The sequence below is a fragment of the Pristiophorus japonicus genome, chromosome 13 (genome assembly GCF_044704955.1).
Source record: "Pristiophorus japonicus isolate sPriJap1 chromosome 13, sPriJap1.hap1, whole genome shotgun sequence".
In the NCBI taxonomy this organism is placed as follows: domain Eukaryota; kingdom Metazoa; phylum Chordata; class Chondrichthyes; family Pristiophoridae; genus Pristiophorus; species Pristiophorus japonicus.
Window position 1 is genome coordinate 51,400,608 of NC_091989.1, and position 14,461 is coordinate 51,415,068.

Sequence of the window (14,461 nt, forward strand, 5' to 3'; positions counted from 1 at the left end):
TTAAATTTAAAGCTGACCTTTCAGAGAATAGAAGAATACATTGGCATTCTCCTTACAGTTCAGGCACTTTCCCAATATTTTAAACTGTGTTCACCGTAAAAAGGCAGTTTCCACAAGGAACCCAATCTCGTATGAGCTGAAGACTACACCCTTATGCATGTCCTGAATGGGATAGTGTGACACCATATCAGCTAACCGCTATATTCGCTATCTCTTTCCAATATGTCTTACTATCAGATCATCACAATTCGGCCAATATAATGGTTCCATTTATTTACAAATCAGCTAATTACACAGAAGCAGAAAAAAGCAACAAGTAACCAACAGGACAATAGGGACTTAAACAATATTTAGTCTATTCCAAAAACAATAGAATCTAAAATCTTTTCAATAATTTCCAACTGAGTTAAGTGGATGTCACTTGTGGAATAGACAGTGCCAAACATGGAAATAAAGATTATAGGGGGAAATAGCTCATACAATTTTCTTAGACTGCTAATGTTCCATCTCAAGATAATATAGATTCTTCTCAATGGTCAGACAGTTAAGATTTTAATTATTTTTAGTTCTCATATATTTGTCAATGCAGGTTAAAATGGGTACCTGAGGGTTTAGCCACTACAGATAATGAATGCCAACTCCTTCCCTCATACATTACCATCCCTGACATCTTCTGATGCAATTAATTTATGAATACAGGCAACAGCACCAAACAAGGGAGACTAGTTCGGACAGATGGCACTTATTGAAATACAACTCAAACAAGAGAGCTTTGTGTATTGACTGGCCTGTGGCTCCCAGAGATAAAGAAATTCTGTGTCTCAAATACAGCTAACTAAATCCAATTTCTAATCCACATTACTCTGTCCATCCAAATTTATATAAAAATTATAATAAAGCACTTATGCAGAAGCAGAACGGAACTCTACTCATGCTACATTTCCCATAGTCCAGTAAAGAAATTTTCACTTTTCTCCAGATATATGTGTCCTCCATATTGAAAATCTAAATGGAGATTATTTTTTGTACATTAGATTTTATAGCAGGTTAGAGCTGGTGACAGCTATAATAAGAGATATCTCACAAATTTAGCCCTGAGAAATTTGAGCCTAAATCATGTTTTATGAACTCTGGATTGGAAAATGATGACAATCTCTGCAGTGAAACTTTTGCAGAGAAGGGTGGAGAATCCAGATAGATAATAACACGAATGTAGGAGAAGTGATGTATGAAGCTTCATCGCTCATATTTTGTGTGGACTTTAGTACCAGTGCAGATTGTTAAGGTGCAGCAGGAAAATATAACTCATTTTTAATAAGCTTTGTTGTACTTTGAATAATGGGACTGACTAACTCTAATGATTAGATAAATCACAGAAAAATGTTTTATTGTTCGGTATAAAATAGAAAACATATCACAGCGAAATATCCAAACCGTAGCAACATCAGTATTAAAAGATTTGTCATGTCTCATAAAATCCATTGCTAAGGACCAAGATTTATTTGTTTATGCAGTTTGTATTTGCAATAAAACCACCATAGTACAATCTATAGTATATATAAAATATCTTGTAAATACTTCCTCTTATCATGAATTTTGGTCATTCTTTTTGTGTCAACATCTTACTATGTAATGCTATGTAATTTAACACTGAAAACCCCATTATAATGGGAATTCCTTAAACAGGCTTAAGTGACAGCGAAATTACAGGTTGTGGCAATTAGGGGATTCCTGTACGGGCTGCTCTTGCACACTCTCCACTTTGCCATCCTCGTCTGCCGTCCGGACACGCCATGGCGCACCATCCTGCCGTCCGGAGGAGGCGGGAGTCCCCAATGGAATGCTCTCTACGCGGGAGTCCTCCCTTTATTTATTGGGGACTTAGCCTGGAGGGTGTTACACAGGGCAGTCCCGTGCAATCGGTTTTTAAGTCGGTTCACGGACTCCCAGGCCGCCTGCAATTCCTGCGATCTGGAAAAGTCTGTGTTCTATGTTTATGTTGAATGTGTGAGGTTGCAGCCTCTGTTCCAATATTTGAAAGGGCTGCTCCTTAAATTCTGGTTGCACTTCAGTCCCATGCTCCTGATCTTTGGGCATCCTGTGCGGAGGGAAGTGGGCAGGTCGGAAGGCCTCCTCGTAGGACTGCTCCTGGGCATGGCCAAGGTGGCCATTAACCGGTTCAGCCCGACTGCCTACCTCTCTTCCGCGGTTATGTTCAAGCCAGGGTGTCCCTGGAGATGGAGCACGCTGTGTCCACTAGTATGCTCGCGGCCTTCGGGACACCGGACTGGAGTGCATCATCACCCCCGGCAATCAAATTTTAACTTGACCATTTATTGTTTAAAAAGTTTTATTGGTTAATTTGTTGGTTTTAGTGCTCCTTTAATAAGGGGGCACGATTTATAGGTTCAACTAAAATAGTTGTGGTAATTAAGTGGCACTGTAGCTCCACTGTATCCTGTACCATTATACCTTCTGATACCCCATGAGCAAGAGGTAATTTTACAAGTCTACACTGCAAGTGCAAAGTTTAGCTCATACTTTTAATTCAGGCGAATAGTCCACAATTATCTAAACATTTTGATGAGACAGTCATGGGCTGCAAGCACCCAAAGTCAGCTTCTATTCTCTTTTCCGGGTTTCACCACAGCTGACTAGAGGACTCAAGGATCTATCCTTGGCTCCCTCCTAATTCTCATCTGCACGTTGCCCCTTGGCGACATCATCCGAAAACACAGCGTCAGTTTCCACATGTACGCAGGTAATATCCAGCTGTATCTCAGTATCACTTCTCTTGAACTCTCCTCAGTCTCTAAATTGTCAGATTGCTTGTCTGACATCCAATTCTGGATGAGCAAAAATTTTCTCCAATTGAATATTGGGAAGACCGAAGCCATTGTTTTTGGTCCCCACCATAAACTCCGTTCCCTAGCCCCAACTTCTGTCTGAGGCTGAACCAGACTGTGCACAACCTTGGTGTCGTATTTGACCCTGAAATTCGTTTTTGACCACATATCCACAGCATTACTAAGACCACTTATCTTCACCTCCGTAACATCACCCACTTCCGCCCTTGCCTCAGCTCATCAGCTGCTGAAGCCTCCTCTGTGCCCCTGTTACCTCTATTCCAATGCATGCCTGGCTGGCCTCCCACATTTATATTAGTTTAAACGTCTCATCCAAAAGACAGCACCTCTGACAGTGCAGCATTCCCTCAGTTCCGCTAATGAGTATCAACCTAGGATTTTTTGGTTAAGTCTCTGGAGTGGGACTTGAACCCACATCCTTCTGACTTAGAAGTGAGAATGCTATCAACTGAGCCAGGTCTGACACTCTAGGTTGACCTGATGGTCAATAACATACACCTAACATTAGTTTGGATTTTTTTCTTTAAATCAGTGATGACAATCCAGAGTATTTCATTTGTAGATTTTTGCAACTTCTGTTACTTCCTATTAATCCCTGGCATGTCAGGCCATACCACCTCTTTTTGTTCATTATGCCATTTCTGATATTTCTACCACATCATAGTTCTCTACTGTCATAACAGCCTCCAGTTCTGGCAATGTATTTCTAATGCTTCTAATCTTATTATAAATTTGCCTTCTCTTGCTTTTCCCAGTGTCTATTTCTGGTCTTTGGTTTGTGTGTCTCTCTGGGTATGTGTGTCCATGGTGACAGCCTTTTACCCTATTCTGAGATCAGGTTTACTTCTTGCCCTCCCCCCCATCTGTTGACATGGTGATTTTCTATTGCTGCTTCAATGTCCTCACAAATGTAATTGTCCTTTCTTGGTTTAAGAGTGCCCCATCCATCCTATGACAGTCCTTTTTATTCTGTAAGGATTCTCAGCTCTTTATGAAGGTAGCATTGTTGCACGAATACCATGTTAACAGTCATTCATTTATCTTAATATTTTTTGTGAACTCTCCTCATTTCCCAAATACTAGAAGTATAGCAGATGACATTAATTTGCATCCACTTCCTTTGAAGTTTGAGCCAATTCTCATATATGGCTTTTAGAGCCCACAGAGTGTCATTTTCCCTAATATGGACTACATCACCTGGGTCCCATCTATCCCCTTCAATATCCCTTCTAACCAATATGTACTACACTAGCTTTGGTAGTCAGCTCACTATCCGGTAGGCATTGTTTTTGCACCATACATGACTCTGCACTTTCCTGAGCAAATAATTGTCTATGCCTGCAATGTCTCTGTGAACTGGAAAGTGCATCTTGATCCAGGCTGTAGTCTTTGGTTAATCTAGCTATCTTGGTTTTGGAATATTGGACAGTGCCTGCTATCTATTCACTGATGTAATCTCTTGGGTATGTACACAGGGCTTCCTACCTTTCACCAATCTCCATTACCCTGTCTTTTTTTTTTAAAAAGCATGAGTGCCTCGGTCATAAAAATTGTCCCCGATTGTACTAATCTCTAATCTCTGAATACTCACTCTCAAAGTCTGCTGTTAACCTAAGCATATTATGTACCTGGGATTCACTTATTGACTCAAATAGGATCAATTCACCCTTAAAAATCCCCTCGCTTCTGTCTGCCCTTGTAATTCCTGTACCTCACTCTATGGCCAGATCTCTTCCTTTAAGCTTACGATTAAAAACAGTTTTTGCATCTCTTAGCTCCTCTATTGTATATTCCTTTCTCATTAGTGAGTATCCCACAGCAACCACACTTCAGTCTCCATCTTAATTTTCCTTCTCTCAGCTGTTTCTCTTTCTGGTTATATTTCTCCTGTTGCCCACTTTTGGTTTAACTATTTTTACCCCAGGTGTTCTCTTGATTTTCACTTCTGTCAGGTATTTTGTCTCAATTCTCTCGGGTATTATTTTAGTTGGTTTATCAAGCTGGTTCCCTTCAAATTCTACTTCACACATACGTGAACTCTTTCACCTTCGGTCCTCGCCTCTGCACCCGTATAACTTTAACTTGGGCATTTTCCCATTAAATCTACTTATTCCTATGCTCCAATTTAAGAAAGTACCTGGAGGTATTGATCTCCTTTTTCCCCTGCTTTGTTACTCTACCCAATTGCTGAAACGTCACACTGTTTGGAGGCTTTGGAGACACAAGTGATTGCTCAAATCAAAGCTTACCTTTTACCAATTTAGACAACTCCCGATGGAGTCTGTGGTCCTACAAGCTGAATTTAGGGAGCTAGGAGTTAAATTTTAAAAAGTAGGACCTCAAAAAGGTAGTAATCTCAGGATTGCTACCAGTGCCACGTGCTAGTCAGAGTAGGAATAGCAGGATAGCTCAGATGAATACACGGCTTGAGGAGTGGTGCAAGGGGAAGGGATTCAAATTCCTGGGACATTGGAACCGGTTCTGGGGAAGGTGGGACCAGTACAAACTGGACGGTCTGTACCTGGGCAGGACCGGAACCGATGTCCTAGGTGGAGTGTTTGCTAGTGTTGTCGGGAAGGGTTTACACTAATATGGCAGGGGGATGGGAATCTATGCAGGGAGGCAGAAGGAAGTAAAAAGGGGGCAGAATCAAAAAGGTAGGAAGGAGAAAAGCAAGAGTGGAGGGCAGAGAAATCAAGGGCAAAAATCAAAAAGGGCCACATTACAGCATAATTCTAAAAAGGACAAAGTGTTAAAAAAAAACAAGCCTGAAGGCTCGGAGTCTCTGTGCAAGAAGCATTCCTAATAAGGTGGATGAATTAACTGCGCAGATAGCTGTTAACGGATATGATGTAATTGGGATTCCAGAGACATGGCTCCAGGGTAACCAAGGCTGGGAACGCAACATCCAGGGGTATTCAATATTCAGGAAGGAAAAGGAGGTGGGTAGCGTTACTGATTAAAGAGATTAATGCAATAGTAAGGAAGAACACTAGCTTGGATGATGTGGAATCTATATGGGTAGAGCTGCAAGCACCAAAGGGCAGAAAACGTTAATGGGAGTTGTGTACAGACCACCAAACAGTAGTAGGGAGGTTGGGGATGGCATCAAACAGGAAATTAGGGATGCATGCAATAAGGGTACAGCAGTTATCATGGATGACTTTAATCTACATATTGATTGGGCTAACCAAACTGATAGCAATACGGTGGAGGAGGATTTCCTGGAGTGTATTAGGGATGGTTTTCTAGACCAATAAGTCGAGGAACCAACTAGAGGGCAGGCCATCCTAGACTGGGTCTTGTATAATGAGAAGATTAATTAGCAATCTGGTCGTGCGAGGCCCCTTGGGGAAGAGTGGCCATAATATGGTAGAATTCTTTAAGATGGAGAGTGACAATTAATTCAGAGACTAGGGTCCTGAACTTAAAAAAGGGTAACTTCGAGGGTATGAGACGTGAATTGGCTAGGATAGACTGGCGAATGATACTTAAAGGGCCGACGGTGGATAGGCAATGGTAGACATTTAAAGATCACATAGATGAACTTCAACAATTGTACATCCCTGTCTGGCGTAAAAATAAAAAGGGGAAGGTGGCTCAACTGTGGCTAACAAGGGAAATTAGGGAGTGTTAAATCCAAGGAAGAGGCATATAAATTGACCAGAAAAAGCAGCAGTGTCCCAGAAATAGTGGATGCATTGGTGATCATTTTCCAACATTCCATAGACTCTGGATCAGTTCCTATGGATTGGAGGGTAGCTAATGTAACCCCACTTTTTAAAAAAAAAAAAGGAGGGAGAGAAAACAGGGAATTATAGACTGGTTAGCCGGACATCGGTAGTGGGGAAAATGTTGGAATCAATTATTAAAGATGTAATAGCAGTACATTTGGAAAGCGGTGACAGGATCGGTCCAAGTCAGCATGGATTTATGAAAGGGAAATCATGCTTGACAAATCTTCTAGAATTTTGAGGATGTAACTAGCAGAGTGGACAAGGGAGAACCAGTGGATGTAGTATATTTGGACTTTCAAAAGGCTTTTGATAAGGTCCCACAAAAGAGATTAGTGTGCAAAATTAAAGCACATGGTATTGGGGGTAATGTATTGACGTGGATAGAGAACTGGTTGGCATTCAGGAAGCAAAGAGTAGGAATAAATGGGTCCTTTTCAGAATGGCAGGCAGTGACTGGTGGAGTGCCGCAAGGTTCAGTGCTGGGACCCCAGCTATTTACAATATACATTCATGATTTAGATGAAGGAATTGAATGTACTATCTCCAAGTTTGCAGATGACACTAAGCTGGGTGGCAGTGAGAGCTGTGAGGAGGATGCTAAGAGGCTGCAAGGTGACTTGGACAGGTTAGGTGAGTGGGCAAATGCATGGCAGATGCAGTATAATGTGGATAAATGTGAGGTTATCCACTTTGGTGGCAAAATCATGAAGGCAGAATATTATCTGAATGGTGACAGATTAGGAAAAGGGGGAGGTGCAACGAGACCTGGGTGTCATGATACATCAGTCATTGAAAGTTGGCATGCAGGTACAACAGGCGGTGAAAGCGGCAAATGGCATGTTGGCCTTCATAGTGAGAGGATGAGAGTTTTGGAGCAGGGAGGTCTTACTACAGTTGTACAGGGCCTTGGTGAGGCCACACCTTGAATATTGTGTACAGTTTTGATGTCCTAATCTGAAGAAGGACATTCTTGCTATTGAGAGAGTGCAGCGAAGATTCACGGGATGGCAGGACTGACATAAGAAAGACTGGATCGACTAGGCTTATATTCATTGGAATTAAGAATGAGAGGGGATCTTATAGAAACATAAAATTCTGACAGGATGGGACAGGTTAGATGCAGGAAGAATGTTCCCGATGTTGGGGAAGTCCAGAACCAGGGGTCACAGTCTAAGGATAAGGGGTAAGTAAGCCATTTAGGATTGAGATGAGGAGAAACTTCTTCACTCAGAATTGTGAACCTGTGGAATTCTCTACCACAGAAAGTTGTTGAGGCCAGTTTGTTAGATGTATTCAAAAGGGAGTTAGATGTGGCCCTTACAGCTAAAGGGATCAAGGGGTATGGAGAGAAAGCAGGAATGGGGTACTGAAGTTGCATGATCAGCCATGATGATTTTAAATGGTGGTGACGGCTCGAAGGGCTGAATGGCCTACTCCTGCACCTACTTTCTATGTTTTCATTTAATTCTGTTGGTATCTGAGTTTTTCACTACCTGCATCATGATGTTTATCAATGCATTTGAAACTTTGTGGGAGCCCCCGAAGCAGCTGCTATGTCGTTGGGCTGGAAGTGGAAACTCTTGTAATACCGTATCACATTTGCATCTGAAATTGCCCATAATTTAGTACTAAATTAATAAGCGCAGAGATAAAAGTGCATCGAGTGTGGAGAAGGTAAAGGAGCACATTGATGCTGTAGCTGGCATGCTAAGATTTATTTTACCTGTTACTGATGCTTAGAAATACTGGGTACAAACGCCAACAGACAGTTGCATTGCTGACATTCACCTTGATAAACAAAAATGAAATTATAACTCAAATATGCATACAAGGTCCTAACTGTACCTGTAGTCTACCCTCCAACTAGATCACTATTCTTTGTCTACAGAAACCAGTTGCTGAGCAGATTAGGATCAAAATGAGCTGCAACATGCATGAAGAATTTTCCAGTGCCCCATGGAACTGTTTTTACAAAGATAGACCATGTGCAAAAAAAGCTCAGTGGCAAACAATGAGCTTTCCTACAATATATCTGCTCTCTTATTGCTGCTCCCTTGCTAAAAACAATACATTTTGAACATGAGCAACTTCAGATTTAATACTACTTCCATATTTCTGTAGCAACACATGTAGCCCAGAATCTTGCATAGCTGGTGTACATCCATTGTCCTATCGTATGAGGAGCTAGATTTAAAAAATCAGCTCATGAAAGATCTGCTGGTTATGTAGTCACCTTGTGGACTCTTGCCCCTCTTAACATTAGCAGAGATTTAGCCAGGGGATTAGGGATGATGCAGAAGACATGAAAATCACAAGTCGTCATGTGTCCCCTACCTTGCCTATACTTTGGAGTTATGAGGGAAAACTGATTTTAAGATGGTGAAATATACATTTTAAACCACACAATGACTTCATTTAGGATTTTATTAAGAATAAAACTTCAAATTTAGATACCACCTCATTTTTACACAGTATCAGTCCTGCCAACAACTATGACGAACTGAAGTGAGAGTAAAAGTATGGCAAATAGAACAGCATAACCACCGCTTTCCTCCCCTGCATTTCCAGACATATTTCGAATTTCTTATATTTTTGTTGTTGAGCCTTAATCAAATTGAGAACATCAGCTCCCTGCCCCCACCCAGATAATCATTTAAATCAAAAGATGTACAACCATACCACTGCTCCTAACTCAGCCTCAAATGAATGGCAATAATGGATAAATCTACAGCAGTGTTGGGCTCTTTGGAGTTGAAGTTTGGGGCAAGATAAACCAAGCACAATTGCAACCATTCCCCTATGTATTTTACACATCAATAAAAGCGAGTCAAATTTTATTTTACCCACTACTGAAAGCTTAAAGATCACACATGCATGAAGTACAGGAGTTACCGGGTAAAGGGCAGGAGGAATGGGATTAGCTGAAGTGCTCTTGCAGAGAGCCAGCACAGATTCGACAGGCCAAATGGCCTCCTTCTCTGCTGTAACCATTCTACGATTCTAGTTCAGTGAATGATGTGCTGTGGGGGTGGGGGGGGGGGGGGTGTGTGGAGATGTGAGGTTGGGGAGGGTGGAAGTGGGGAAGCACACACATTTTGCTTTGGTTAGGAAAGTTACCCAAGAAATGCCATAGATGAACAACAGCCAGTGTTACTCAAATTCAGTTCGTACCCAAAATGTACTTCAGTACCTAAAATTGGCAAGTTATAGGATTACAAACTTGCTACTGTAAAATTATGAAAAAGTACAAGTGTTTGATTTAAAAACAGACTGCCCATGTCACTTAATAGTAAACTTAGCACCAGTTTGACAGTAGGCAGCCTGCAACACAAATGACAAGATTAACAAATACAGTTGTGCAACACTGTTACAACAAACTTAGGTCTCATATTTAGCAAATCAAGAAACCATGCAGTCTCCTGTATTGAAGAAAATGCAATTACAGTAAGGGCGTGTAACTACGATATGTCGTAATTTGGCATTAAAGTCCTGTTACAAGCAAAAATAACCACATTTACAGAATAAAAATTTACACAACAAACCCAAACTACATACACAGGAAAAATACATTTAAAGAAAACAAACAATTTGTGCTACTTTTGAAAAATAATTTTATGTTGTAGCTATCTTCAAGTTTCTACTAATCATAAATGCTTATAAAACCCAGGTACATGAACTGCTCCTGAAGCACCATTACACCCCAAGTACAGAGAAGTGAACAGCAAAATATTAAGTTGAGGGTCAATGAATAAATGAAGTTTACAGTGAGGAGATGCTGCAGATATTTTAACTAATCCACCTTATCTAAAACAGATTTCATTGGATTCTTCCTCCAGTCATCGGACCAATAATCTTAATTTTCAGTCTTTGCAAACTAGATCTTGTGGTTGGCATCTTATATACAAGTATTAATGTACATTTTTTTTTTAAAAACAAACGTTTTGATTCTCAAACACTTTAGAAAAATTCTACACAATTTTATAATCCTGTTAAAATTAAAACCAGGGCACAATATAAAAGTAATAGCCAATTAAAAATATTGAGTAAGGCCGCAATTGTACAAATACAATGATTAAATTTAGGTTCAAATGATTTTATTAATTAAGCTTATATGATATAATTGGGTGGCTTTGCAATAGCACAGTAAATGTTATATATTTGCAATAATCCAAATACATTTAAGTGATGGGCAGAAGACACTATTCCACTGTCAACATACAAAGATGCAATACAAAACACTGCAAACCAGGGTGTGCTCCCTTTTATTAACCTTCTCCATTCAAGGAGAAGGTGATGCTGTTGTATCTGCTGTTGCTAGATTACTGAACAGCAGTTTTCGCAGAATGCCAGAGTAAAATGGCCCATACACCTGTATGTTGTATTTAATAATACAGACATATTGGGATCCAATCTCCTCCAGTTCAGCTTGAATGGGTGCAAGACCTCCTGGAATAACTGAAACAGTCTTCTGCAGATTTGATACACTGAGCAAATTTCTTATGTACAGCTCAATCCGGTTATCTGAAAGTTAATTAAACCATTCACATTAAATAGCACAGAACTTTGAGCCATATAGAAAGTCATGATTGGGCTGCAATTTCCACCCACTGACTATGAATGGATTAAAATCAAGCCCAATAGCTAGCGCACAAAATATGCAAGTCTACAGTTTTAGATTAGGCATAGTTACAACTAAAAATTACAGAAAGTATTGTCAGTTTGTGCATTTGCCAGCCTATAATTTCCCCATCTCCCCTATTCATTCCAAATGGACAGGGATATTATAGGCTGGTAAGCACACAAGCAAAAAACTGTCAAAAGTCTAAATGCAGAACTAAATTTCAAGCATCCATTTGGTTCACGTCTACAAGTTCTGGAATCAGAGAAGTGAATCAATTTTTTAAAAATTCCTAGCTGAGGATCAAACATTTTACTGTCCCCACCACTTACACCGCCTCCACTTATCCTGGCAGCAGCCTATAATCAGAAAAATGGTGTTAATTTATTTCCCAGCTATATTGAGCAGTTGAAGCAACTGCTTGTACTTTGCTACGGTGTGATTAACTGTCATGAAGTCCTTTCAGGCAAATGAGAAGGTTAAGGAGAGATTTGTGTACAGTTTTGGTCTCCTAACCTGAGGAAGGACATTCTTGCTATTGAGGGAGTGCAGCGAAGGTTCACCAGACTGATTCCCGGGATGGCGGGACTGACCTATCAAGAAAGACTGGATCAACTGGGCTTGTATTCACTGGAGTTCAGAAGAATGAGAGGGGACCTCATAGAAACATATAAAATTCTGACGGGGTTAGACAGGTTAGATGCAGGAAGAATGTTCCCAATGTTGGGGAAGTCCAGAACCAGGGGTCACAGTCTAAGGATAAGGGGTAAGCCATTTAGGACCGAGATGCGGAGGAACTTCTTCACCCAGAGAGTGGTGAACCTGTGGAATTCTCTACCACAGAAAGTTGTTGAGGCCAATTCACTAAATATATTCAAAAAGGAGTTAGATGAGGTCCTTACTGCTAGGGGGATCAAGGGGTATGGCGAGAAAGCAGGAATGGGGTACTGAAGTTGAATGTTCAGCCATGAACTCATTGAATGGCGGTGCAGGCTAGAAGGGCCGAATGGCCTACTCCTGCACCTATTTTCTATGTTTCTATGTTTCTATGTTTCTATTTAATGGAGATGTTAAAAATCATGAAGGGTTTTGATAGCATAACTGAGGATAAACTGTTTCCAGTGGCAGAAGGGTTGGTAACCAGATGACCCAGATTTAAGATAATTGGCACAAGAACCAGAGGGAAATGAGAAGAATCTTTTTTTTTTTTTAAATGCAGCAAGTTGTGTCGATCTGGAATGCATTTCTCAAAAGATGGTGGAAGCAGATTCAATAATAACTTCCAAAAGAGAATTGGATAAATGCTTGAAAGGGAAAGATTTGCAGGGCTATGGGGAAAGGGCAGAGGGGTGGGACTAATTAGATAGCTCTTTCAAAGAGCCAGCACAGGCATGTGCCAAATGACCACCTTCTGTGCTGTATCCATCTATGATTCTAAGAGGGGACTTCCTGATCACTATTGCAGAAAATCACCTCAGTGAGAAAGAGATGGAGTGGAGATCCGAACACAAATGACAGAGTTGACAGTACCTAAACAACAATAGGCAAGGTTTAAATTTCTGTAATTAAGTCAAAAGTCTGCTTGAAATTGATCGTTCCCGATAGCAAAAATGTGTTTTATCATGTTCACTTTCATATTTTCATTAACGCTAGGACACGTTTAAGCTGGGAAATAAAACCTACTTTTAATGTTGCAGAAAAACCTTCATATTTATATCAGATAATTAATGGAGAAAATTGAAGACAAAGCAAAGCTAATTTTTCTACTTACTGATCAGGGTGCGGACAGTGTTGCTCTCTTGCTCGATGCTGCAGATTTGTCCAGTGAGGTTTACTTGACTTTCATTATTAAGCGCAGGGTAACCGCGTTCAGTCAGGGATTGGTTTATTTCAGAACAAACCTTTACACTTATGGTCTTAAGTGTTTCTTCAAGATTGAAATTTCTTCACAGTATAACCAATAATAAAAAAAAAAAGAGAGAGAATAGTCAGATTAGTGATTAGTACAATGGATATCAAAATGAACTAATTGATCTCCTGTGGTGTTACATACAGTGAGTCAAAGCAAAATGTAGTCTTCAGGTGAAGCAGAATTAGAGGGCAGAGAATAATTGGAACAAATGTAATTACGTCCCATTTTAAATTCATGCATTTGGTCTTTATTTTTATATAATGCTTTGTTTTCTTTAAATATTTTAATAGCAAAACATACAGCAATTTGGAAAGCAGATCTAAAAAGCTGGTTGAAACATAGAAGTTTCTCTGTTGTACAGGCTGAGGAGCTGGGAGTTACAAAAACTGAGGTGCTACAGTGCTACCACTGGCAGGAGGGTGTATTTACAGCATGACTGGTTTACATAGGCAGTTACTATTATAAATGTGGACACAATTTACAAATAGGACAAAGTGTGACAAAACAAAGTAAGGTTTTGTAGACAGAAAGTATAATAGATGCAAGAATTTTAATTTGTAGATTGTTTATTATTCTGAAGAAATGGACACGAGTATTGATTCCAACCAGATAGAACCTTGTTTATATTGCTACTCCTGCCAGAGGAAAGCTGTGTGCACACATACTTATGTGCAGAAATAGAGTGCCACCCAGCATTTACAATTTTAATGTTCAAGAGTGCATTTTTTTAAAAAAGTGTCTATAGGACACCAGATTCAACCATGTGTTAAGTGCTATGTAGTGTCATTCCGAAGTGCCCTCCTCGAGAGAGTTTGCCACCAATGGAGTCTAGACTCAGGTTAGGCCTCAACTCTAGTACTGCAGTATAAATGCACCACTTCATCCACGAGATTGTACAAGTAGTAACACATACTGTACTTAATGTTGGAAACATCTTATTTCAAACAAGGTCGCCTTTTTACAAAGTATTTTTTCAAATCTGCCTCAACTATTGCATTTCACTTACTTCAGGTCATACTAAATGTTTTAGGAAGGATAGAAGGTCAGATGCCAATTTTTGTTCAATACTTCAAAACATTAAACACCATTTTAAAAATCAGACTGGATAATTTCCTAGGCAGTGTAATGATGCAGCTTGCTGGAACACAACATATAGTGACACAGCAGCTCAAGGGAAACTAAGCCTGCACACCCTAGTACTGAGTTATTGATCTGGCCCATTCTGCTGCAATAAGGGTATGGAGAAGTCAGATAATGGGGACAAAGTCATCCCCTCGCCAATGTTGTGCACCTCACAGCAGCTAACTCAAAAGTAGAATCAGTTGAG

At 40.2% G+C, this 14,461-nt stretch overlaps 2 protein-coding genes across 8 annotated transcripts in view; both read right to left on the reverse strand.

Moving 5' to 3' along the window:
- ccdc87 (coiled-coil domain containing 87) overlaps positions 1-8,342 on the reverse strand; it is a 95,356-nt gene extending 87,014 nt beyond the window's left edge. The window contains exon 1 of the mRNA XM_070896750.1: positions 8,328-8,342. The gene's annotated coding sequence lies outside the window, so the exon portion shown is untranslated. The remainder of the gene's footprint in view (positions 1-8,327) is intronic.
- A 672-nt stretch (positions 8,343-9,014) lies between these two features.
- Positions 9,015-14,461, reverse strand: part of LOC139278557 (T-complex protein 11-like protein 2) — a 48,670-nt gene continuing 43,223 nt past the window's right edge. For all 7 annotated transcript variants that reach the window (XM_070897464.1, XM_070897463.1, XM_070897460.1 and 4 more), the window contains exons 10-11: positions 12,994-13,166; positions 9,015-11,125 (exon numbers count right to left, since the gene is read on the reverse strand). In XM_070897464.1, coding sequence (XP_070753565.1) covers positions 10,884-11,125; positions 12,994-13,166 — 415 coding nt within the window. In that variant the 3' untranslated portion in view covers positions 9,015-10,883. The remainder of the gene's footprint in view (positions 11,126-12,993; positions 13,167-14,461) is intronic.